The 26,110-nt window shown below is 35.7% G+C and overlaps 1 protein-coding gene across 4 annotated transcripts in view; it reads left to right on the forward strand.

The window, feature by feature from the left end:
* dock4b (dedicator of cytokinesis 4b) overlaps positions 1 to 26,110 on the forward strand; it is a 71,998-nt gene that overhangs the window by 31,243 nt on the left and 14,645 nt on the right. For 3 of the 4 annotated variants that reach the window (XM_077709330.1, XM_077709327.1, XM_077709328.1), the window contains 30 exons: positions 1,582 to 1,707; positions 3,919 to 4,043; positions 5,050 to 5,212; positions 6,079 to 6,185; positions 8,766 to 8,931; positions 9,962 to 10,059; positions 10,157 to 10,240; positions 10,482 to 10,582; positions 11,446 to 11,527; positions 11,597 to 11,767; positions 12,309 to 12,501; positions 12,574 to 12,710; positions 13,865 to 14,002; positions 14,337 to 14,435; positions 15,464 to 15,558; positions 15,640 to 15,715; positions 15,840 to 15,940; positions 16,013 to 16,071; positions 16,959 to 17,107; positions 17,184 to 17,269; positions 18,726 to 18,752; positions 18,896 to 18,991; positions 19,465 to 19,525; positions 19,592 to 19,685; positions 20,660 to 20,808; positions 20,930 to 21,016; positions 21,087 to 21,191; positions 21,587 to 21,728; positions 21,924 to 22,090; positions 24,512 to 24,598. In XM_077709330.1, the coding sequence (XP_077565456.1) occupies positions 1,582 to 1,707; positions 3,919 to 4,043; positions 5,050 to 5,212; positions 6,079 to 6,185; positions 8,766 to 8,931; positions 9,962 to 10,059; positions 10,157 to 10,240; positions 10,482 to 10,582; positions 11,446 to 11,527; positions 11,597 to 11,767; positions 12,309 to 12,501; positions 12,574 to 12,710; positions 13,865 to 14,002; positions 14,337 to 14,435; positions 15,464 to 15,558; positions 15,640 to 15,715; positions 15,840 to 15,940; positions 16,013 to 16,071; positions 16,959 to 17,107; positions 17,184 to 17,269; positions 18,726 to 18,752; positions 18,896 to 18,991; positions 19,465 to 19,525; positions 19,592 to 19,685; positions 20,660 to 20,808; positions 20,930 to 21,016; positions 21,087 to 21,191; positions 21,587 to 21,728; positions 21,924 to 22,090; positions 24,512 to 24,598 (3,371 nt within the window). The remainder of the gene's footprint in view (positions 1 to 1,581; positions 1,708 to 3,918; positions 4,044 to 5,049; positions 5,213 to 6,078; positions 6,186 to 8,765; positions 8,932 to 9,961; positions 10,060 to 10,156; positions 10,241 to 10,481; positions 10,583 to 11,445; positions 11,528 to 11,596; positions 11,768 to 12,308; positions 12,502 to 12,573; positions 12,711 to 13,864; positions 14,003 to 14,336; positions 14,436 to 15,463; positions 15,559 to 15,639; positions 15,716 to 15,839; positions 15,941 to 16,012; positions 16,072 to 16,958; positions 17,108 to 17,183; positions 17,270 to 18,725; positions 18,753 to 18,895; positions 18,992 to 19,464; positions 19,526 to 19,591; positions 19,686 to 20,659; positions 20,809 to 20,929; positions 21,017 to 21,086; positions 21,192 to 21,586; positions 21,729 to 21,923; positions 22,091 to 24,511; positions 24,599 to 26,110) is intronic. The other variant, XM_077709329.1, reaches the window with a different exon arrangement.

Raw genomic sequence — 26,110 nt, forward strand, 5'->3', positions numbered from 1 at the left:
ATTTGTGCATTTTGCAAAAAAAAAAGCTTAGCTTGAAATGAAGGGCATTGTCTGGCACCTGCGATTCGAATCAAGTAGACAGATCGCCTTAGTCAGCATATCTGGCGACCGCCCTCACGTTTCATAAGAACGGCGAGATGGTAAATTAATCACGAGACGACGTTCTTTCTATGAAGGATGCAGCAATTATGCTCAAAGTCACATTTTGTGGGTTATCTGATGATATGGCATATGGAGCAAGTCATGCATGAAGTTGCTAACATAAATGAATCGTTTGATTGATTTATTTCAATGCTAAAGACATACATTGGTACCTTGAGATATGAGCTTAGTTTGAGCTCATATGTCGATTTTCTCGTAACTCAAATGAACGTTTCCCATTGAAATGAACTAAACACAAATTAATTTGTTTTAACCCGCTGAAAAAACACCAAGAAATGGATATTGAATTGGAAAATTTGTTTGATTTTTCATTATTTGCCATCTATTAACAAAGTATCACATAACTAGTGGTTTAATATTACTAAAATGCGTTTTATAGAACTAAAATTACACAGATTTCGCGAAGGGTAGAGGGGGGGGACTTTTTGCACGGCAACAAGCTCGTAACATAACATAAACACATCTAAATGAACTTGGATTACGATGCAGACACTCAAAAATAAGTTTCATCGAACCTTAAACTAAACTTAATTCTAATTTAGTTTAATCTATTAACAATGTAACACATAATTAGTGGTTTAATATTACTAAAATGTGTTTTATGGTACTACAATTATACGGATTTTCTATCTTTTCGAGACCGCTTTGTCACTGAAGAATAATAACCTTTAGTTTTGAGTTCCCATCATGGCGCTGTGCTATAAAGCAGTTTTTTTTATCGCTTATGTAAACCTGTTTTGGAGTGTGTCGGTGGAATGAGTCACTACATTCTGAATCCCGTCGGTCAAATAAAACATCCAAGTGCTATTAACAGATTCTGTCATTGATTAAATAAAAAAAAGAATAGATGCCAATTTTATGGACTACAAATCACACTTTTTTCATATTCAGTCCTGAAAAATGCACCATATCCATGTGCATTCATATTGCTTACTTGGATTATGACAAAACTTTGATATATTGACATCTAGTCATATTATTTTGAAAGACCCTTTGACATGGTGACGTTTTTAGACCCTATAAAAAATAAAAAACGCAATCATCGTATAGAGACCAGTTTTTTAATATAAAAGGACATGCTTTGATATATTTTTTTGTTCATGTGCGAAAAGGTTTTTGAAAGTATTCTCCCTTCATCTCTGTCGTTTTTGTTTATTTTAGTAGATTTTTTTTACAATTAAAACAAAACAAAGGGCGGCAAAAAAGTCATTCATCTCTATTTTTTAAGCTTAGCAATATTTTAATTTAAAAGACAAACTGTTCATTATCCTCTCATTGATATTTTCTCTTTTTCATCAAATAATACAAGAAAAAAGTCAATTTAAATGTTCTGTCATTCTGTAGAGTTTTCATTGAGGATCACAGAAATATGATATGGACTTTATTTATATTTTGCCGACTTGTGGTTGTCATTTTCAGGACTCGCTGTGGCTCTGCAACTCCTCCATGGAGACATCGATCAACTCCGACGAGAATACATGGTGCTCTTCACGCGTGGCGTTTGCATTACTAGAAAATTAGGCTTCTCCGATGTCATCATGCCAGGTAGGATATGGCCAAGATGACATAAAATCAAAATTATTGGCTACAGAATTGACTGCTAAAGTACCCTGAGGTAAAAAAACATCAACCAAAACAGGTTGGCGTCCCAAAGCTTCCGTATTTTCACGACTATAAGGAGCACTTAAAAGTCTTAAATTTTCTCCAAAATAGACAGACCGCCTTATAATCCAGTGCGCCTTATATATGGAAAAAAGATTAAAATGTTTCATTCATTGAAGGTGCGCCTTATAGTCGTTAAAAGCATGGTGAGGAGAATCCCAAATTTGGAAGTTAAGGCTCACATGATGAACTATAAATTAAAAAAAGCTACAATTATATTCATAAAATATTACATATCCAAGTACAGCATGACAGATCAAGGACCACATTTCCTATTTGTTTATATTATAAAATACATTATTAACCTCTTTAAATAGAGATTTTTTTCATTAATTACAGACCAGTTTCATCCCTACTTTTTTTTTTTAATAATCTAAATAAGTGTAAAAATAAAAAGAAAAATAAATGAGTAAAAACTTGAAATATCCCACTAATTAGTACCAAAAATCTCCTAAAAAACATCCAAAATTTTCTGTCAAACTACATTACCTACACAGTCATTACAAAACAGCATCATATATATTTACCTATCTTTCAATATCCATGTCAGTTGCCATGGTAACACACCCTGGGAGCGAATTACGGGTCATAGATAGACGCCTGTCAAATGAGGCAATCGCCTCAGGCCATTACAGTAAGGCACCCCCGTTCTCATAAACCAGGTGAATACATACTATACAAACACATTTTTTTTACAGCTTTTTATTCATTTTTTTATACATCAAATCCTCAGAAAAGCATGTCTTTTATACATAAGCGGGGTGCAAGTCTGGTCACTCCGATAAAGCGCCGACTGTGGGTCCCCAAGCGCTTCACTAACACAGATTTATGTACGTTCTCTTTGTCTGCGTCTGACTACAAACCCTACACACACTCGTTCTCTCCCTGTGGATTTTTTGACCAAGAAAGTCTGCCCCAGGCCTTTGTGAATGACTCCATCATTTTTTTTCTCCCCCTTTCCTTTCCCTCCACCCAACCACACCTTTTCTACTTCCCTTTCTACCTATTGTACTCTTGGTAAAGGACTTATCTGTTTGTTAGCTTGTGGGGTAACAGAATGGGGGACTATAGGAAGCTGGGAGTTGCTATGGTTACCACGTTCAAGAGCAGAAAATCAATGTTGACCCCAGAGAAGGACGGTGCTGTTTAGTGGAGCTAGGCAGTGTATATTCAACCATATTTCTTTTCATATTAAATATAAGATACAGGTGTTAAATGGTAATTTTGTGTGGTCCGTTAAAGTTAATGATGTGAATGGGCTTTTTAATTTTTGGAGGGGAACTAATATTGTTTGTTTTCGAATTGTTTTTTCTGTTAAAGTAGGGGAAAAATGGGTGAAATAAGGACAAATAAGTACAGTTTTAAAGAGGAGAATAACGTCATGAACTTATTTGATTTTATTAATTATATGATGAACTATAAATGAAAAGAAAAGCTACAATTATGTGCTTATAATATTACATTTTCAAGTAGAGAATGACAGATCAAGGACCACATTTGTTTATATTGTAAAATACATTATTATTGTAATTATTAACCTTTTTAAATGGAGATTTTTTTTCATTAATTACAAAGTGGTTTCACCCCCAGTTTTCTTTTAATAATCTAAATAAGTGAAGAAATAAAAATATAAATAAATCAGTCAAAATTTAAAACAACCTCTACAAAAAAAATACATTATTGTTGACTGTTTTGGTCACTTTTTAAACTTTTGCAAGCAAAACTGTAAATAAAAACTCCATATGACAAAACACAAAAGCAAATCAAATATGGTTCTATTTAAAGAGATATTATATTTCCAAATACGTGATATTAAATACTAATAATACAAAGTCTTTAGATTGAGCACTAGAATAAATGTATGACGTCAAAGTTCAAATATATACCATAACAACCAAATGTTAGGTCACAAGCTCTGATTTAATGACATCCTACTAAATGTATCATTAAATTCTACTAATGTAAATGCTGTCCAAGATACACTACACACTTAGACCGACACACCCACACAAATGTCTCCAAGCTGTTTGAAGGTCGTTCATAGCACTGTGTGCATAATCAATGCCTTTTATTTATTTATTTTTTCCACTCTAGGAGAGATGAGGAACGACCTTTACGTCACGTTGGAGAAAGGAGAATTTGAAAAGGGTGGGAAGAGTGTCGCAAGAAATGTGGAAATCACCGTTTATGTGTTGGACATTGATGGACAAATCCTCAAGGTACCATTTTTTTTTCTTTTTGGTATTTTTTTTACATATTGGGTGAGCTCAGTATGAAACAATCTAGTAGAAAATGTCCTTTCATGCTATGAAACGCTGGAAAGTGAAGAATAATACCATAGTCAAAGCGACAGGGTGACCAAGTACACTGGTATCTCGACATAAGAGCAATTCGAGATACGAGTAAAATTTGGGGCAACTATTTATCTTGCGATAAGAGACAAATTTTGATATACAAGCAGACAGCAGACGCGAGATGCTGCTCATAAGAACATCATGGCCACTGTAATGTCTCTAGTCGCTACTCCCTCTTGGTAATGTCTATATGAGTACTGGGCGGAGCATTGCATTGTTTTTTTCCCGTTAGTCAGTGTTAATGGCGGAGCTTTTTAGTTAATACGAGAAGAGCATATGCTATTTCTTTCTATTTCTCATTGGCAAGTGGTTGTGAGTTGTTTCATTGTGAGGACATTTATGTGCATCATTTTGGGAATATTTTGAAGGGACTACAAACTCTTAACAACCCTCGATAGGTTGCATCTGAAAGTCAGGGTGGAGGCAAGGCAAATAGAGCCAACCTAGGAAAAGAAAGATATCCAAATGTCAAAGAAAATTAGAATTAAGTTTAGTGTTAGGTTAGATTAAACTTATTTATGGGTGTCTGCATTGTAATACAAGTGCATTTAAATTTGTTTATGTTACGTTACAAGTGTGTTGCCGTGCAAAAAGCCCTTTTTAACACTGCAAAAATTGTCTTTTCGATGTAGAATGATTCAAGTCTCAGTCTTGTTACCTCATTTTACCCCTCGATGGCTTCTAATTTTGAGGCGCGTCGTATTTTCGAGCGAAACTCTTGACTTTATTATGGCTGACCCAGATGAGAGCCACACCTCCAAGCCTGGTTCTCACCAGCAGCTTCTGGAGTTTTTGTGTTAAATGGAAACCAGAAAGACACGGCACCAACAAATTCCCATTTTTTTTGTTTTCTTTTCTTTCTATTTCTTAGAGTCACGTGGCCGCCGGCTCTGGTGAACCCGGGGCGGACGAGTACCACTCCTTGGTGCTGTATCATAACAACAGCCCGCGGTGGGCGGAGCAAATGAAGCTACCCATCCCTGTAGACATGTTTCGAGGATCGCATGTTCGCTTCGAGTTCCGACATTGCTCTAGTGAGTAACAGCATTTCTATCATGGGTATAATAATTGTTCATCACAAATAAAGTGACATTAAAATTCACTCATTAATGCATTTAACTCTTCAATGAACTATTTACATTTTAAACTGCTTTTAACCTATTATCCTGGACACATTTTATAAATCACCAGTGCATTTATAGTGTTTTTTTTATCGAAAAAGATAAAATAAACCCCCAGTTTTTGGTCCTAACTAGTCATCAATCTGAATTCAAAATAATATTTTTTATTATATGATTTGTGCATCATATTTTGACCTCGCCATGTAGAAATGTGGCCATTTTAGACAAAAGTTATGTCAAATTCACCATTGGCTCTCCATTCCGACTAAAAACAGCACTTTCAAAACAAACCATGACAACGCCACTCTAACAAAACATTTTTCTTCGACTCAAAAGGCTGAATTTAATCGATTGTTCATCAATTTTTGTGTCCAAAGAAGTCGACATGATTGCCCAGATTTATACCCAAGGGCCTCTCTCATCACGACCCCAATTTAGGACCGTGTTGACACCAAACTGCCAACTACAAAACTTGCCCCAATTTAATGAAAACAAAATAGGTTGCCCGCCATTGAATAGCATACAATCTAAATCCAACACATTTCTACGACTATAGCGCACAACATGTTGTCCAAATGACATCAATTTGCATGAACGATTCAATTTATTTGCAGCGTCTTGCTCTAATTTTTGTGCCCGGCTTGTTTTCACTGCTCCTTTCACCTCTTGCAGTGATGCAACATTAAATCCTTAATTTGAGCTAGAAAATGTATTCATGGCGACACCGAGAGAATATTTCATTCGAACACTTTTCCTTGTTGTATTTGGCCACTCTGCAGCTAAAGAGAAGGGAGAGAAGAAACTGTTTGGCTATTCCTTTGTGCCACTGATGCAGGAAGATGGAAGGACTCTGCCAGATGGCACCCATGAGCTTATTATTCACAAGGTATGGCCTTGCTTGACCTCCACACAGTAAGAAAAAAAACGTGTTTAAATTTCTATTTTCTCCTAAGGTCTTTAAAAACTTTGCTATTTGCATGTGTATATACTTTGAGCAATAATTTTGCACATGGTCACCCATATTAAATTAACCTACTGTATTTAAAACATGGGTAAAATGGCACTAAATTGGGCTACTTAGCGAGGTAGTTTTTAGCTTTTGAAATGTTGAAGTGGAACTCTGAGTTTGAATTTTCTTCCAATTTTTTTTTGTTGAAAAAAATGTGTACGTGTATATATGTATACATATACTAGCCTGATATATGTATATGTATGTATAAATGTGTGTATATATGTATACATATACTAGCCTGATATATGTATATGTATGTATGTGTGTATATATGTATACATATACTAGCCTGATATATGTATATGTATGTATGTGTGTGTATATATGTATACATATACTAGCCTGATATATGTATATGTATGTATGTGTGTGTGTGTATATATATGTATACATATACTAGCCTGATCTATGTATATGTATGTATGTGTGTGTATATATGTATACATATACTAGCCTGATATATGTATATGTATTTACGTGTGTATATATGTATACATATACTAGCCTGATATATGTATATGTATGTATATGTGTGTGTATATATGTATACATATACTAGCCTGATATATGTATATGTATTTACGTGTGTATATATGTATACATATACTAGCCTGATATATGTATATGTATGTATATGTGTGTGTATATATGTATACATATACTAGCCTGATATATGTATATGTATGTAGATGTGTGTGTATATATGTATACATCATATACTAGCCTGATATATGTATATGTATGTATATATATATATATATATATATATATATATATATATATATATATATATATATATATATATATATATATATATATATATATATATATATATATATATATATATATATATATATATATATGTATAATTATCTTTTTTTTTTCTTATTTCGAAAAATCCTCAACACAAGTTACTCCTATGTGCACAAACACAACTTAACTCTACAAACCTTGAAATTACCCTAAAATACTAAAACTGCTGTTCTGTTTATTTTGACATTAACTTGTAAATTTCATTCCCCATTTCCAGAGTTAAGCTTCTGTATGTATGAACCCCTGCTATTTCTGTGCAGGCTTCCTACCAAACATTCGCCATTCGCACCTTACGTGCATCCGTGTGGTCTTTCTCGCCATTCCAGAACGCCTCGTAATTGCCGTCTCGGCACCTTTTAAAGCTGATATAAAACTTGAAATTCCCTGTGGAGCCGGCCTGAGCATATTACAGACAAGCACAGACGCACACTCATTTCACCCTAACCTTTCGCTGGTGACACATCAAAAGCCCGGCACAAATAAACCATGTGAATTCGTCTTTTAAAAAAGTCCTGCTTGGCCGTAATTGCAGAGTATGTCCTCAGCTGCAGGCGAAGGGTGTGCGCGGAAACCTCAAGCTCAGCGCATTGATTCATTTGTCAGCTGTGGGGCACAACTCTCACCCGACGTCTGTTTTTTTTCCCCCCCTTCATTTATTTTTACCCCTCTGTTCGCTACGGGCCATTGGTAGCATTGTCAGATCATTTCCTTGCTTTCCTTGGCTAGTGGGGCCCCCGCTAATGTTAGATGAAAGTTGTTCAATGAAAACTTAGTTGGCCTAGTTTTTCCTCTGCCCCAAAATAGATGCTGAAGCAGCAGTCCAAAATGTACGCGAGCTTTAGAGCTCAAACAGCCTCAGCTGAGCGTTAAGGCGGCACGCCGAATCAATAAAATGACAACAGCCCCCTTCGGTGATTGTGTAACTCCAACTGGCAATATTTCAAAACAAAAACTGCAGAGGAATAGTGTTAGAACCAGTTGACTATGTGAGGGAGGACATACTTACACTTTTGTTATGTAAGGAACTCGGGATAAATATGACATAAGATGCCCCAAGCTGGCCGAGACCAAACAATAGCAATTATATATATATATGTATATATGTATATATGTGTATATGTGTTTATGTATATATGTATATATGTATATATGTATATATGTATATATGTATATATGTATATATGTATATATGTATATATGTATATATGTATATATGTATATTTATGTATTTATGTATATATGTATATATGTATATATGTATATATGTATATATGTACATGTGTACATGTGTATATATGTGTATATGTGTATGTGTATATGTATATATGTGTATATGTATATATGTGTATATGTATATATGTGTATATGTATATATGTATATATGTATATATGTATATATGCATATATGTATATATGTATGACATGTTTTTTACTTTATATGTATATGTGTATGTATATATATATATCAATATATAAATATATAACTAGATATTACACTTCCGCGCAACACAAAATGGTGCATGTGATCTAACCTTTTTTAATAGTGTAATCATTGTATTTTAATCCAAGTATGAAATGGTGATAAATGGACCAGTAATTACACTTTTTTATTTTTATAATTTTATTTTTTTAAATATTTAGTGTGAGGAGAACATCAGCTTGGCAGACTGCTCTCGCTATCTTAAGTTGCCATTCTCCAAGGCCAACATCCCAACCAACAACCCAACAAACAACCAGACGCTAAAAGGCACCAAGGAATCTTTCTGGATTACCAGCTTCCTCTGCTCTACTAAACTTACACAAAACGGTAAAAAAAGCCCTTTTTTGACCTTTTTGTGTTTTGTGTTATTTCCATCTTGGATTCTTGCCCGAAACTCAAACCCAAACTAAACTTGGAAGACAAACAATGAAACAAGGATGTATATTCTTTATCCTCTGTGAACACGACTTGAAAGTGCTGACTGAGTTATAATGGTAAAAAAAAAAACTTTGCATTTGTTTTAACTGTGCATTACCGTTGACAAAAAATAAATAAACAACAGTAATATAGATGACTATTAACAGGTTCACCTTTAACAGAACATAACTCATCCCGTTTTCAGGTTATTATATAAAGACAATAACCCATTTAGAAGTTATTTTCCATACAAACTCATTTACCGTATTGTCACGACTACAAGGCGCACTGCATTATTAGGTGCACCCTCAATAAATGACACATTTTATTTTTTTTCCATATATAAAGCACACTGGATTATAAGGCGCCTTGTTCATTTTGGAGAAAATTTAAGACTTTTAAGTGCGCCTTATAGTCGTGAAAATACAGTCATTTGTTTTTTCACCGTACTATGTAAAGTAACAAAGAAAATTCCAACTAATGTTTTTTGGCAAAAAGCTCAATTTATAGTTTGTTAGCCAGCTATTGAAAAAAAAATAACACCACTGTCCCCAAACTATAGTTTTGTTCCGATATTTCTTTTAATGGTAACCCCTTGACGTCACGTCACTTCAGCAAATTGACTCCTTTTGACAGACTATATAGGTCAATTTAAAAAAATGAACAACGCTTACGTTACAACGACAAAAACGTCTGCTTCCGGGGAAACAAAATCTAAAGAGACAGCTATAAAGACTCAAGCGGCATTATGTTTTATTCATAAATACGTCTGGGGACACCAGGGAAATGACTTCTTATCTCTTTTCCAACACTCAACTTGAAAATGTCAACACTTGTTTGGATGCTAATTGAAGTGGGCGTTGACTGTTGCATTTTTAGACTCTATTTCTTATCATTTGTTGCTTTTTCACATTGAGGATTTAACTGTGGATTTCTCCAGGCGATATGCTGGACCTGTTAAAGTGGCGAGCGCACCCTGATCGGATAAACGAAAGCCTCTCCAAGCTGAAGGAAATCGATGGCTCGGAGATTGTTAAAGTAAGCCCGTAATCACATCTTATTGGTTGTCGTTATCCTGATTTTAAAAAGTCGAAGTCTCCTTATTATTCATGTATTTTTAAATATTTTTTGATAGTTTTTACAAGACACCTTAGACACCCTTTTTGGTATTCTGGATGAAAGCTCGCAGAGATATGGACTGAAGGTGTTTGACTCGCTGGTGAGTCCTCGCTATGAACATGAAATAATAACACACACACACACACACACATATGAAAGATAGAGGTACGTAACACTTGAGAGATCCGTGAAGCAATCTCGCCATTGTCACGCCACACCGCGCTGAGAGATAACGGTCACAGAGTGTTTTTTTGCTAGAAAGAATCACAAATTCATCCAAAAAAATGATATTGAGACCCCTGTTTTATACTTATTTGTACTTATCTCATTTTTTTCCAAAGGTTCACATCATCAACCTCCTTCAAGACAGCAAATTTCAGCACTTCAAGCCTGTCATGGACACCTACATTGAAAGCCATTTTGCAGGCGCACTGTCATACAGGTTTGTGCTGTTCTAGCGCCTCTTTGTGGCTTTGCATTGTAACACTTCTGCTAAAATTCAGCATTAAATGCTGTTGTGATCTAACACACCGTTGCTCTATGTTCCTTCTTCAATTTAAGCCAAATTTCACCTTAGGGGTACTTTATAACATTTGACCTAAGAGGTACTTTACGAAATTCCATTCCTAAGGGGTACTTTACAAAATTCCATGGATTACACTCAACTATTTTGTTGTTTTTGTCATTATTTATTTTACCGAATACTTCCTTGACCATGTGACAAGTGATATGCAGCCAATTCAATCAAAGTTAACAATAAAAATATTGGAACTGAATCAAGGCGTTGTCAAAAAGGATCCACTTGAAATTTCTTCCGGTTCGTCACACGATAAAAACAACGAGACCGGAATATTGTTTCCCATTTAGTCATTTTACCGAAGACTTCTTTGATCATATGACAAGTGATGTACTGCCAATTCAAAGTTAATAATAACAATTATGGAACTGAATCAAGGCGTTGTCAAAAAGGATCCACTTGAAATTTCTTCCGGTTCGTCACACGATAAAAACAACGAGACTGGAATATTGTTTCCCATTTAGTCATTTTACCAAAGACTTCTTTGACCATGTGACGAGTGATAATAACAATATTGGAACTGAATCAAGGCGTTGCTGGCCTTGGTGCTGAAAAGATCCACTTTAAATTTCTTACGGTTCGTCGCACGATAACAACTACGAGACCGAATTATACTCTGCCAAGATTTTGTCTTAGTCTGTGAAAACACTCAATTGTGGAACTGTCAAGAAAACAACACACCAGATTTTAAAATCACCTTTAAAGAGTGTTATTGTGTGTTTTAAAAGGGACCTGATCAAAGTTCTTAAGTGGTACGTGGACCGCATCGTAGATGCTGATCATCAGGAACATATTCAGCAAGTGCTAAAGGTAAGAAATGATTGAGAATAACAACACATTGGATCTCTGTTGTTCAACCTGAATTGATTGTTTTTGTAGGCCAGCGAGTATATCTTCAAGTACATTATCCAATCCCGGCGTCTATTCTCCTTGGCAACGGGAGGCCAGAATGAGGAGGAGTTCCGTGTGTGCATCCATGAGCTCTTCATGTCCATCCGGTTTTTCCTCTCGCAGGAAAACAAAGCCAGCAGTCCGGTAGCACAAACACAGGTTAGTGTATTTTATTATCTTTAGATGTCTGATACTTGGGTATAAAATTGAAAATTGCTATTTTTTGAGGTGCTTCAAACCTTGAACTGACAATTTTATGAAAAAAAAATAATGACATTTTCTCCCCAAAATGAATTTTTCAAATTGGATTTTAAAAACAAAAAAGGAAAACACAGTTTATTTTGAGTTCAAATAAATAAAAACAGTCAATATTCTTTGATTTCTATTTTTTTATGGATATTTTATCCAGAGCTGTTTTTTTTAGCTAAATTTACCAACATAACCTTTGAGTTTGACACCTTAATAGGTTCATTGTGTCGAAATATTTCCCAAAACTGAGATTTTTCTTGACTTTTATCTGATATTTCATAAACTAATCTACATTTTAAACCTGTGTTTTTGAATGGAATCCTTCTAGTTTTCCCCAAAAAATGATGTCATGTTTATTTGTGCACTCAAACACTGTCTCTCTTAAGCAAAATATGTCCATATTTGACCTCCTGCACATCCATAATTCCATATTGCACGCTTCTGCATCCAGGCCGTGTTCCTTCGAACATTCCCGGCAGTTTACGGCGAGCTCCTCAAGATTTTCACAGTCCGCGAGGTGGCCGGGTTCGTCCGGGAGACATTGGGCAGCTTACCAGCCATTGTCGCTGCTGACTGTCCCTTAGATGCCGTCAAACTACAATGTCTCGCCAAGACGGTGGAAAGCCAGTTATACATTAACCCAGGTGATCTTACCGTTAATTCCTCTTCTATCCGAGCCAAAAAACTAATTATTTGGGGGTTTTGTGGGGTCGTAGAATCAAGATGCATCCTGTTGCCAGTGGTGTTGCGGATCCTTCATGCTCACATGCAAGAGCAGAGAGACCTGGTCATGTGTGCACGAATCCTTACTAGCATGTTATCGCTTATCAAGAAAGAGGACAACAACGCCACCGTGAGTAGAAATGTTAACACCAAACACAAATGATAAGTGCATTTTCAATGACGTACCTTAAAGTTTCTGAGGTGAGAGTTTATTCGAATCAGATGGAGAAAATATAGGCAGTACAGTGTTCCCTCGCTACTTCGCGGCTCAGCCACCGCGGACTCAGAGCTTTGCGGACTTTTTTGGGAAAAAAAAATAGTAATAATACAAATATTTCATTGAAACAACATATTTTAGTTTTTTTTGTTATAACATGAATTCCACTCTCTCTACCTGTATTCTATATGGTGTACTGTATACAGGGGGTAAAAAAATAATAAAATAAAATAAAAATTAAAAAATAAAATAAAATAAAAAAAATGAATGAAATTCAAATTAAGCATTTTTGAAGGGGAATCCCTAATTCGCGGAAATTCACTTATCGCGATGACCGAGGGAACACGTCTGAATTTGAAAGGGGTAGACAGCCAATTTATTTGAAGTGTGAGGGTTGACAGCTAGTGAACATTTGCTCATTTGCTCTCCTCCTCCCGTGGCAAATGAATTGGATGTCCACAAGTAATGAAGTCATTTTAATTTGGGATTGAAGCATGAAAAAACCTTGAATCGTTGTTACCTTTATGGCTTATTTGTAGCCATGTTGGTAAGAGGATCAGTCCTATCAAAGTGGATATTAAAATGAAGTTTTGCAACCGATTTTTACTCAGTGGCTGCCTTGCATGGTGTTTGACGTCTAATCCATTTGTAGTCAGGGGGGCTTAATTCACTGTCAGTTCTCCCACTTCTAATGGATTAGACGTCCATCAACGGCGATCAATCACTTCATTAGTTCTCACCCACGTAGAAGTTATATGTATAATTTTAGTACAATTAAGCACATTTTAGTTATATTGAACTACTAGTAATGTGTTACTTTGTTAATAGATGGTGAATTAGAACAAATCAAACATATTTTCCAATCCAATATCCTGTTTTGGTGTTTTTTAAGAGGGTTGGAAGGAATTAACTTCTTTTTAGTTCATTTCAATGGGAAACGTTCCTTTGTGTTACGAGAAAATCAACATACAAGCTCAGTCCCGGAACGAATTAAGCTCGTATCTCGAGTTACCACTGTAATAATACAAAAAAAAGAAATGTAGCCGCTCATATTTGTCCATTTGTAGGAACCAGTGGTCTCAGAAGAAGTGGACCTGATTGTGGAAAGCCTCCTGGGAGTTCTTCTCAGAACCATCCTGGAAATCAGCAACCGACCCCAACCCACCGGGCCCACCATGAGACAACTTCAATTCCAGGATGTCACTGTATGTACACAAACTTGGGCACCCTCTCCTTTTGCCAAGTAATTCTCGATTTTAAATTGCGTTTCTGCAATTAACACAAAATGGCGGTATAATTAAGATTCAGAATGCTTATTACCCCCCAATCGGGGGTGCCGCTGAGGAACCAGTAGCTCATCCTGGAGGATACTTGAGCTGCTCATGTCTTTATGTACATATCTCACAGCTGTCCAATAAAAGGAATTAAGGGCAGCCTTTTGATTTATCTTGGATTTATTTTGGCAAAAATGAAGGAAAAATTGTGTTTTTTTTCCCTGTGGAAAGACAAAATCAAATAAAACACACATTTTTTTGCCAGGGGGAGTTTGTGGCGTGTTTGTTGGCGCTCCTGCGACAGATGAGTGACAGACACTACCAGCAGCTACTTCAGGCTTTTGGCAGCAAAGACGACTTGAGGGTAAAGCCATGCATTCACTCTTCACCCGTCATTCAGTGAGATTGCTGGGAAACATGCACTCAATTATTGCTCAAATAGCTTTTTATTAGTCATTCCTTTTCAAAGTTTTTACTCCGAAATACATTTCGAAATGCATTTTATTTACTGTCAGATTCAACGTGCTTTAAAAAAAATGAAAGATTCAAAGCAAAGTGTTTTAATGACGAAAATAAAACGGCAAACAACATTGATTTGTTTTCTATAGAAAAATCAAAGGGTGAAAAGACAATACATATTTCATTATTTTTTCCTTTTAAATTTGTCATTGTTTTTTTTTAAACTAAATCATGGACTTTTTATTGTCCTTTTGCTTTATTTTTAGTTTTTGTGTATTCATATTTTAATAAGAAAGCAAACAAAAAGGAAACATACTGTGTCATTGAGAAAAGAGGAAAAGCTGTAAATATGATACTATTATACATAAGGGTAGGGAACCTATGGCTCGGGAGCCACATGTGGTTCTTTTGATGAGTGCATCTGGCTTTTTGCTAACCTGTGAGCTAAAATATGGAAACTGCTGGTGACAGAACTGAGATATTACATCTAGAACTGCTTTAATCTTATTTTTTTTTCGCTGTAGACTCTTCTGGAATGCATCCTCTCATTTGATTGGCAAAAACATAAGAATCTTTTATAAAATAATCATTTTTTTTCACTTTAAAAGTGGTTAAATTACAAAAAAAAATTGAAAAGGCACTCATTTATATGTATGTATTTTGACTTTTCAATTCATAGTATGGCTCACAAGGAATAACATTTGAAAATATGAATAGTTTGTGGCTCTCTTCGTCAAAAAGGTTCATCAAATAAGAAAAATCATTATAAAGATTAGATTTTCTGCCAATTTTTCTTTCAAAATGTATTTGTTTGGTGGGCTTGATCTTAAATGATGATTTTAGATATAATCAAAACAAGATGTTCTTCTCCTTGCTATAATTTAATCAAAATTAGACAGCAAAAACCCTTACATTTTTTGGGTGTGTGTCCAGGACTTCCTTCTTCAGATCTTCACAGTCTTCAGGATCCTAATCCGACCAGAAATGTTTCCAAAAGACTGGACTGTCATGCGACTTGTCACCAACAAGTAAGCACGTACCACCATTTTTTTTTCATTTTTCTCGCATAATACCCACATTTTGGAAGCTAATTCACTCTTTTCTTCCAGCGTTATTATCACCACCGTTCTTTACCTTTCTGACGCCCTGAGGAAAAACTTTCTCAACGACAAGTTTGACTACAAGGTAAAGTCAAAATCTATTTGGAAAAAAAAAACCCTAAAACTGAGCAGACAATCTTTTATTTTTATTTTTTTATAACATTTTAATATCTGTCAGTTAGTTTCCATTGCTGTTTTTTTCTTTTCAGGTGTGGGATTCATACTTCTACCTGTCAGTACTGTTTATAAACCAGCCCTGCCTTCAGTTGGAGTCGTTCTCGCCGTCAAAGAGGAAGAAGATTTTGGAAAAGTGAGTCATTTTTTACGGTATTTTCGCAGTGCATGACTACTATTTTTACTACTATGTTTTTGTACGGTGTAGGTATGGAGACATGAGGGTGATGATGGGTTGTGAGATCTTCAGCATGTGGCAGAATTTAGGTGAGTTGATCTTGTATATACAGTATGGATACTTGCACGTTTTTGTTTTTTACAAGAATAGCTATTACAAAAAATTGACAGGCAGGCTTCACTTGGCTTATGTTAACCGCTGGGTGGCAAAAGACAGTCCTGTAGGCCGCAATTGGCCCTTGACCTCCACGTTTGAGACCCTGTGTCTCATTACGACATCGAATGAGTTGTCTATTTTCTACATTTTGCCTATTACTGTAATATTCATTGAATAATAAAGCTTATATGTTAGTGGAAGTTCTTATGATGGCATAAAGTGACATAATGACAAAAAATTCTATTGTCATACTATATATATAAATATATATATATATATATATATATATATATATATATATATATATATATATATATATATATATATATATATATATATATATATATATATATATATATATATATATATATATATATATATATATATATATATATATTTATATATATATTTATATATATATATTAAGATATTGCAAGGAGGAAATATAATGAGAAAAAAGTCATACTTACGAGAATAAAGCTACATACTGTAATATTACCAGACAAAGTGGTACTAGTACGAGATTCCACTCTCATTATTTTGCAATACTTTACATGTTATGAGAGTAAAGTTGTAATATTCCAAGAAAAATGGTATGAGATTCCCAATACTATGTAGGTTTATATCGTATTTCAATTTAAAACTCATTATACTTGCAATATTACGACTTTATTCTTGTTGGCAATGCTTAGTATTACAACTTCACTCTCGTTGGCTATGCATAGTATTACGACTTTATTCATGTCACCAATGCGTCATATTACGACTTTATTCTCGTTGGCAACGCTATGCTGTGACTTGGTGTTTACTGATTCTACAGGAGAACACAAGTTGAACTTCATTCCGGCAATGATTGGTCCATTCCTGGAAGTCACGTTGGTTCCTCAGCCGGATCTGAGGAATGTGATGATCCCCATCTTCCATGACATGATGGACTGGGAGCAGAGACGTAGTGGGAATTTTAAACAAGTACGCTTCCAGCTCTTAAAAATATGGTCTCACCGTCATTTTTATAGTGCTAATTTTGATCCTCTTTTGAATATAGGTGGAGGCAAAACTTATCGACAAGCTTGACAGTCTGATGTCGGAAGGAAAGGGAGACGAGACGTACAGGGAACTCTTCAATAGCATGTGAGTTGGAAAAAAATGCTTGATCTCAACTGGTTTAAAATGTACCGTATTTTCATGACTATAAGGCGCACTGCATTATAAGGCGCACCCTCAATGAATGACATTTTTTTCCATATATAAGGCGCACTGTATTATAAGGCGCACTGTATTATAAGGCACACTGTCTATTTTGGAGAAAATTGAAGACTTTTAAGTGCGCCTTATAGTCGTGAAAATACGGTAATTGCTATTGATTTCCAGATATGAAGCACTCACTACACAGTCACCTCTAGAGCCAGCCATTGTTGATGTTTTAGATTTTTTTGTATAAAATCTTGCAGTGGGGGAGGAGCTATATGATGGAAGATGTTGTTAACTAAGATGGCATCTGCATATTTAACAGTATTGTTTCAGTTCAGGCAATTATGTTTTTTTTAATATCCGACAGTGGTGGTTTTTCGTTTTCTGTTTTTTCCATATAAAAGACGCACTGGATTACAAGGCGCACTGTCTATTTTGGAAAAAATTTAAGACTTTTAAGTGTGCCTTATAGTCAGGAAAATACGGTAGTCATCTGAAGAAAAACAATCCACAAATGACATAAAATCTTTAACACTGACAAATGAGTTGAACATATATTTTAATAATCAATGATATTTTGTGCCCAATCTAATAGGATAACATTTTAAGATAAGAAAACGAAATAGTTTGCCCTGTCAAAATGGAAGCTGTCTAGCAGAAAAATCCAATAATCCCAAGGTTTTCCTTTTTGCGCCAATTCCATGGAGCTTTAGTAGTCATAACAAAGGGAGGTGGGAAAATGAATTTCGGTATCCTTGGCAACAAAAAGCCTCGCTGGTAATTAAAGTCTGGCTTTGGCCGTCGCATACAAACACTCTTTGTTAGCTTTCGATGATTGACTGTATTTGTCGGACTATAAAACGCACCTGAGTAGAAACGGCGGGGCCAAACCATGAAAAAATAAGCTTGATTTACAATGAAATTGAAAAATCGAAATAAATTGATGGATTCATCATTCAAAGGTGAGTATGGGTCAACATCCGTGATTCACTTTGCATCTTCACATACGCGTCTTTGTCCAGTCTTGGTCTACTCCGTCCTTGTCTTTCCAGGTTTGTTCTCCCGCATGCTTAATTTGTGTTTATGTGTGTATGTGTGTGTATGTTTGTGTGTGCATCCCATTTCTGTTTTTAGCATTGGCGTAATTTCCCAGAGAAAAAAACAAAACAAAAACGCATCATGTCTAAATCATTCACGGTCCTCATTACGGAAATGTTTGCACATTATTCTCGTTAAAGACTTAAGCCAAATATAAAATTGCCTGCACTTTGTTTTCTTGGAGTGGAGATGTATTATTCCACTAACCTCAGAACTAACCTGTGTGTGAATGTGTGTGTGTGTGTGCTGATATTAATCATATTAATTTATCCCGCCTATGCTTTCCCGCCCGGAGTAGAATTCCTCTGTTTGGTCCGTACCCTAGGTAAGACGCTCTTCTTTTTGTTCTCTCGGTGTCGTCTTTGTGAGGATTGGCAAGAAAATGGCCCTTGGGTATATTGTCGCTGTGTGTTCCCTCGTTTTTGTGAGCACATTTTTTTCTGACCATATTTGTGTTCTATTTCGCAGTTTGCTGAAGAAGATCGAGCGAGAGACGTGGCGAGAAAGTGGCATTTCACTTATAGCCACTGTCACTCGCTTAATGGAAAGGCTCTTGGACTACAGGTACATTCACATTATGTGTCAAAGTGGCGGCCCGGGGGCCAAATCTGGCCCCGTCGCATCGTTATGTGTGGCCCGGGAAAGTAAATCATGAGTGCTGACTTTCTGTTTTAGGATCAAATTAAAATGATAGATATAGATGTATATTGTATTTCCTGATTTCCCCCTTTTAAATCAATATTTTCATTTTTTTAATCCATTTATTCTGTGTTTTTAGTTCAAAAATCATTTTGTAAAATCTAAAAATAAATAAAAGCTAAAATAAGCATTGTTTTATATCTATATAAAACAGGAATATCCTGGGCTTTTAATCCAGTTCATTTAATCCATTTATAAAGAAAATAAATCTAAATATTATATCTAAAATGGTCCAGCCCACATGAAATCAAGTTGACTTTAAAGCGGTCCCGAGTGTGACACCCTTGATTTAAACAGTTATTGAACAATTTGTCAATTTGATTCATTTCTTTTTTCAGAGACTGCATGAAGCTGGGAGAAGTCGACGGCAAGAAAATAGGCTGCACTGTCAGTTTGTTGGTAAGTACAGAAAAAAGGCTTCAACTCTGGGGTTTTCCACAACTCATGTAACCTGTCTTGACTCAGAACTTCTACAAAACGGAGCTAAACAAGGAAGAAATGTATATCCGTTACATCCATAAGCTTTACGACCTGCATCTCAAAGCGCAGAACTACACAGGTAAGGCAACCATCTTAACACACAATCTTCTTTCATGTAAACGCCACCACAGTAGTACCTCGTTTAAGTACTGTTTAATATCTAAGTATTGTTGAAAACAGTAGATATTTAGATATTAAACTCTCTCATGAATATAATTTTGAGAGCTGGTTTCAATAGCACTTAGATATCAAACAGTACTTAGATATTAAACAGTACTTAAATATTAAACAGTACTTAGACATTAAACAGTACTTAGATATTAAACAGTACTTAGATATTAAACAGTACTTAAATATTAAACAGTACTTAGACATTAAACAGTACTTAGATATTAAACAGTACTTAGATATTAAACAGTACCTAGATATTAAACAGTACTTAGATATTAAACAGTACTTAGATATTAAACAGTACTTAGATATTAAACAGTACTTAGATATTAAACAGTACTTAGATATTAAACAGTACTTAGATATTAAACAACACTTAGATATCAAACAGTAGTTAGATATTAAACAGTACTTAGATATTAAACAGTACTTAGATATTAAACAGTACTTAGATATTAAACAGTACTTAGATACTAAACAGTACTTAGATATTAAACAGTACTTAGATACCAAACATTACTTAGATATTAAACAGTACTTAAATATTAAACAGTACTTAGATATTAAACAGTACTTAGATATTAAACCTCTCTCTTAGATATTAAACAGTACTTAGATATTAAACCTCTCTCTTAGATATTAAACTCTCTCTCATGAATATAATTTTGAGAGTTGGTTTCAACAGTAAACTCTCTGTCAACATTTGACCGGCGACTAAAAGACCGGCGACCAAACGTCCGGTCCCCGTGTTTTAACATGATTTTGGACATTAAGAACCCTCTGTACTATTAATTATCCCCCAAAGGTAGTTAGACACTGGGGCCTTAGTAACCAGTGTATTATTCAATGCATTGATCTTTTTAATACGATCCACAACTACAGAGGCCTCGTACACTCTCTTGCTGTACGACGAGCTCCTGGAGTGGTCGGACCGGCCTCTGAGGGAGTTCCTCAACTACCCGATGCAAAGTGAGTGGCAGAGGAAGGAGTTTTTGCACCTTACCATCGTCCAGAACTTTGACAGAGGCAAGGTGAGATGTGAAAATCTTTGCCATGGGTTTGTTTTCCCATAAAGAAATTCTTGACTTTGGCCCACCAACGCCTCCTTCATTGCCCGACATGATTTTCAAATGTTTTGATCTGTTTCATCAGTGTTGGGAGAACGGCATCATCTTGTGCCGAGAGCTAGCCGACCAATACGAGTCGTACTACGACTACAGGAATCTCAGCAAAATGAGGGTCAGGCAACTGTTACAAGAGTCATTATTGTTAGTTTTTGTCACTCATGCATTTGAAATTGTGTCCTCAGATGATGGAAGCGTCACTATACGACAAAATCATGGACCAGCAACGGCTTGAGCCAGAATTCTTTCGAGTGGGATTCTACGGAAAGAAATTCCCATTTTTCTTACGGGTAACCACTCCTATTTTTCCTCATCTGAGTATAAGTCGCACCAATTAAAACTAAAATCACAATAAGCCGATAAAAACATTCATGTTGTCCATTCGCATTTCAACAATTGAAATGCGTATAATCAGTCTCAATTTGTGTTACTTTCAACAACTTCAATTTGCTATTTCTTCTTTGCCCTTGGTAAAGATGAACAACCCATAAACTTCATTTATTTGTTCTTCTTCGTCTCTAAAGAAGTAATAAGTGCAAAGGGAAGATTGCGTTTTTTTTTCTTCCTTTTTTTAATACAAGTGTCCTTGAGAGTGAGGTGACATTAACATGCAGTAATGGGACGTCTCCACTAGATGTCAAAATAACCCTACACTGCCTTTTACGCTGCCCCCCTCCCTCCTCAGAACAAGGAGTTTGTGTGCCGAGGCCACGACTACGAAAGGCTGGAGGCCTTCCAACAACGGATGCTCAATGAATTCCCGCACGCCATCGCCATGCAGCACGTCAACCAGCCAGACCAAACCATCTACCAGGCTGATGCGCAATGTATCCTTTCAGATTTAACCATTTCCAAATCAATTGACAGTATTTTCTCACATATAGGCCGTATTTGTAGCTCAAACCAAATGATGACTGAATCAGGGGTGAGGCTTATATGCGCACAAGGCGACTTATATGCGAGAAAATAAGGGGAAATGTATGTCAGCACATTTTTTTGTCCTTAAAACGTGGCCCTGGCAGACTTGCAGATCTACGCCGTGACCCCGATCCCCGAGAGTCAGGATGTTCTGCAGCGTGACGGCGTGCCAGACAATATCAAGAGTTTTTACAAGTTCAATCACATCTGGAGATTCCGATACGATCGACCTTTTCACAAGGGCACTAAAGACAAGGAGAATGAGTTTAAGGTAATGGAAGACAAAGAAATTAATCACTACACCAAAATTGGTTCACAGCTATAGTGGGAACGCGTTCACTTTGCATCTCTTAAAATAACCCCAGCATGAATGAGATGGAGGGGAACCTATTGATTAGCCCCAAAATGTGACCGAAAAAAATTCAGATGGTTTTTCACAACTTGAATAAGAATTGACCTAAAATTGTCCCAAAATGAACTGGAAATGACCCTACATATAAAGTGCAGAAAAATTGCCACAAATCAACAAGACTTGAACCAAAATCCTCCAAAATTATCAGGAAAGAGACCTTAAATTAACCCCATTTCAGCCAAATATTCACAGAAGTGACCTAAAATTGTCCCAAAACGAACTGGAAATGACCCTACATATAAAGTGCAGAAAAATTGCCACAAATCAACAGGACTTGAACCAAAATCCTCCAAAATTATCAGGAAAGAGACCTTAAATTAACCCCATTTCAGCCCAATATTCACAGAAGTGACCTAAAATTGTCCCAAAATGAACTGTAAATGACCCTACATATAAAGTGCAGAAAAATTGCCACAAATCAACAGGACTTGAACCAAAATGCTTAAAAATCACCAGAAAGGGACCTGAAATTAACCCCATTTCAGCCCAATATTCACAGAAGTGACCTAAAATTGTCCCAAAACAAACTGGAAATGACCCTACATATAAAGTGCAGAAAAATTGCCACAAATCAACAGGACTTGAACCAAAATGCTTAAAAATCATCAGTAAAGGACCTTAAATTAACCCAATTTCAGCCCCAATATTCACAAAAGTGACCTAAAATTGTCCCAAAACGAACTGGAAATGACCCTACATATAAAGTGCAGAAAAATTGCCACAAATCAACAGGACTTGAACCAAAATGCTTAAAAATCATCAGTAAAGGACCTTAAATTAACCCAATTTCAGCTCAATATTCACAGAAGTGACCTAAAATTGTCCCAAAACGAACTGGAAATGACCCTACATATAAAGTGCAGAAAAATTGCCACAAATCAACAGGACTTGAACCAAAATTATCAGGAAAGAGACCTTAAATTAACCCAATTTCAGCCCAAATATTCACAAAAGTGACCTAAAAACAGCCCAAAATGAACTGGAAATGTCATGTTGATATCCCCCAAAATCAAAAGGTGACAAACAACTCTGAATGTGCTTACACAACTATTAACCAACATCTATTTTGCAAATGTATAATTCACTCTGACTCCCTGAAAACTAATTACAGTTTGGATGGGCCATGTACAGTTTAGCAGGGATGCAGCTGCGAACACTTTAAATGAACACCCATTGGCCCTCACTATGCATGTCATCTTATTTAGCGTCCATCAAACACGACTTGCACACATTAATGAAGTGGAGATGGTTCACTCTAAAGTGGGAGGGAGTATTCCCTAAGGAGGTGTTGAAGTTGTTATTCATTTTGTATTACATGTTATTTTCATGCGATGAACCTATTGAGTCTTCACGGCCTTAAAAAGCGTAAAAATCAATGAAGGTCGTATAAGGTGGTCGTGTGAGTCAGAAAAGCTTCCTTCATCATCGATCAACGCCTCTCGCTACTGAAGTGTCCTTGTGCAAGATGCGCAATGCTCAATTAAGCTTCAAACCACTCGCAGACCTTGCGAGAGCTATCAAGAAAAATGTTGAAAATATGTCAACACTAGCGAACATGTACATATTTACATTGGAAATAATCTTGCATATATAAACCCTAAATCTGATAAAGTCGTTCAAAATGTAGGGGAAAAATGACACGCATACAAGTCCTGCTGAAATTCAATTGATTAAACTAAAGATGAAAAAAATAGAATAGTTGAAAATAAACACAGCAAATTTGAAATATATATCGTATTTTCCCGACTATAAGGCGCACCGCATTTAAAGGCGCACTGCATTTAAAGGCGCACCACATTATAAGGCGCACCAAATTATAAGGCGCACCTTCAATGAATGACACATTTTAATTTTTTTTCCATATATAAAGCACACTGGATTACAAAGCGCCTATTTTGGAGAAAATTTAACTTTTAAGTGCGGCGTAATTGGAAATACTTGGTGAATATTGTCATTAAGCTGATAAGATTCATCCCTAAAAAAAATGCCTCAACCATTTGTGAACAACTACAATTCATTATTTCATTTCATCTTTATTTTTTCACCTCCTTTGACATCCACCATGGCTCTTATTGGCTTTTCTATAACAATTGATGCGGTCAGAGTGACCTTGTAGCCCACTAAGTGCCACGTCGTCAATTGATGGCTGCCGACATAAGACATGACACGTGACCTTCTCCTTTTTAGAGGCCGCTTGGATAGCGAGGAATGATTTTCTCACGTTGTTTTTGTGTTCGCTGCTCATAAGGATGTGTGCCATCCTGTTATGCTTCTCTGCAGAGCTTGTGGGTGGAGAGGACAACCCTGACGCTGGTCCAGAGTCTCCCTGGCATCTCGCGGTGGTTCGAGGTGGATAAACGAGAGCTGGTAAGCTTTTAAAAAACAACAACCTGATCCATGGTCAAAAATAAAAGGATCCTTGTCCTGTGTTCATGATAAATATCCATTTTTGTCTAAAAAGTCATCCATTTTTTTCCCCGTTTTCTGTTCAACAAATTATTTTTGGATAATCTGTAATTTGCAAATTAATTTATGGTTTATTTGCATTGATACGTATACAGTGTTCCCTCGGTTATCGCGGTTAATGGGGACCGGGACCACCCGCGATAAATGAATTTCCACGAAGTAGAGATTCCCCTTCAAAAATGCTTAATTTGAATTTTTTTCCAAAAAAATGTTTTTTATTCATTTTTTTATTATTATTATTTTTTTTTACCCCCCTGTACACCATATAGAATACGGGTAGAGAGAGTGACATTCATGTTATAACAAAAAAAAATGTAAAATATGTTGTCTCAATGTAATATTTGTATTTATTTATTATATTAAATTCCCCAAAAAATGGCGGAGCCGCGAAGTAGGGAGGGAACACTGTACACACCCACGTTTTAAGGTTGTAGTGTAAAATTGTGAATTCCAAAAGCTGCAATAGAAACTGAAATGTGGCACTACCAAAAGAAAATTAAGGCATTGGTGCAACAGTGCTAGAAAAATAACAATAAAAAGAAACATCATATTCACAGCTGACCCAATACTAATTAGTTCTTGCAATTATTCTACTTCATCTTTAAATACAAAGACTATACATGAAAAAGGTGATGAGAGGCTTTTTTATCATCTTGAAGCACATTGTGTTGTTGTTATTGTTTTTATTTTTTATTTTTTGGCCTCCCCAAATGACTCCTCTGTTCACAGTACATGCCGGCAGTTGGCTTTTTAATTGAAACAATTTTAATCACTCGGCAACGTGCAACTGCTCAGCGCCGCATCTAAAGTAAACAGCCATGATTGCCAAATGCTTAAAACAGAAAATGTGCGAAAAAATGCCATTGGAAAACAATTACTTGAGAGCCCAAATTAGAAATTAGCAAGGTGGTCACACATTGAAGAACCTCAAGTAATTGCGACATTGAATTTTTGGAGTAGAAGTCGTTAATGCCACTTAAAAAGCCACATTTAGGATATTATTAGCTTCCATCTAACACAACCAAGATGACTAAAAAAAGAATACTAACATCACTGTAAATAACATATTTTAAAAAATTAAGTATAAAGAATTATTTTATTTTTATATCGATTTGTATATGCGAAATATAATCAACTTGATATATTTCTATAGTGAAACCAACTTTGTGGTCTCCATTTTCCTCTACTGTTGAATACAAAAGTATGCCAAAACACAACTTTACTATTCAAATATTGAAGTGAAATTTTTGGAGGTGAGATTTGATTTTTAAAAAAGTGTAATACAATATTATGCAACTTATCAAGGGTTGTTTGCTTTTGTATTCCCTTCAAAATATTCCCAAAATGATGCACACAAATGTCCTCACAATAGGATAACGCACGACCACTTGCCAACAAAAAGTAGTATATACT

The sequence above is a fragment of the Stigmatopora nigra genome, chromosome 23 (assembly GCF_051989575.1).
Source record: "Stigmatopora nigra isolate UIUO_SnigA chromosome 23, RoL_Snig_1.1, whole genome shotgun sequence".
In the NCBI taxonomy this organism is placed as follows: domain Eukaryota; kingdom Metazoa; phylum Chordata; class Actinopteri; order Syngnathiformes; family Syngnathidae; genus Stigmatopora; species Stigmatopora nigra.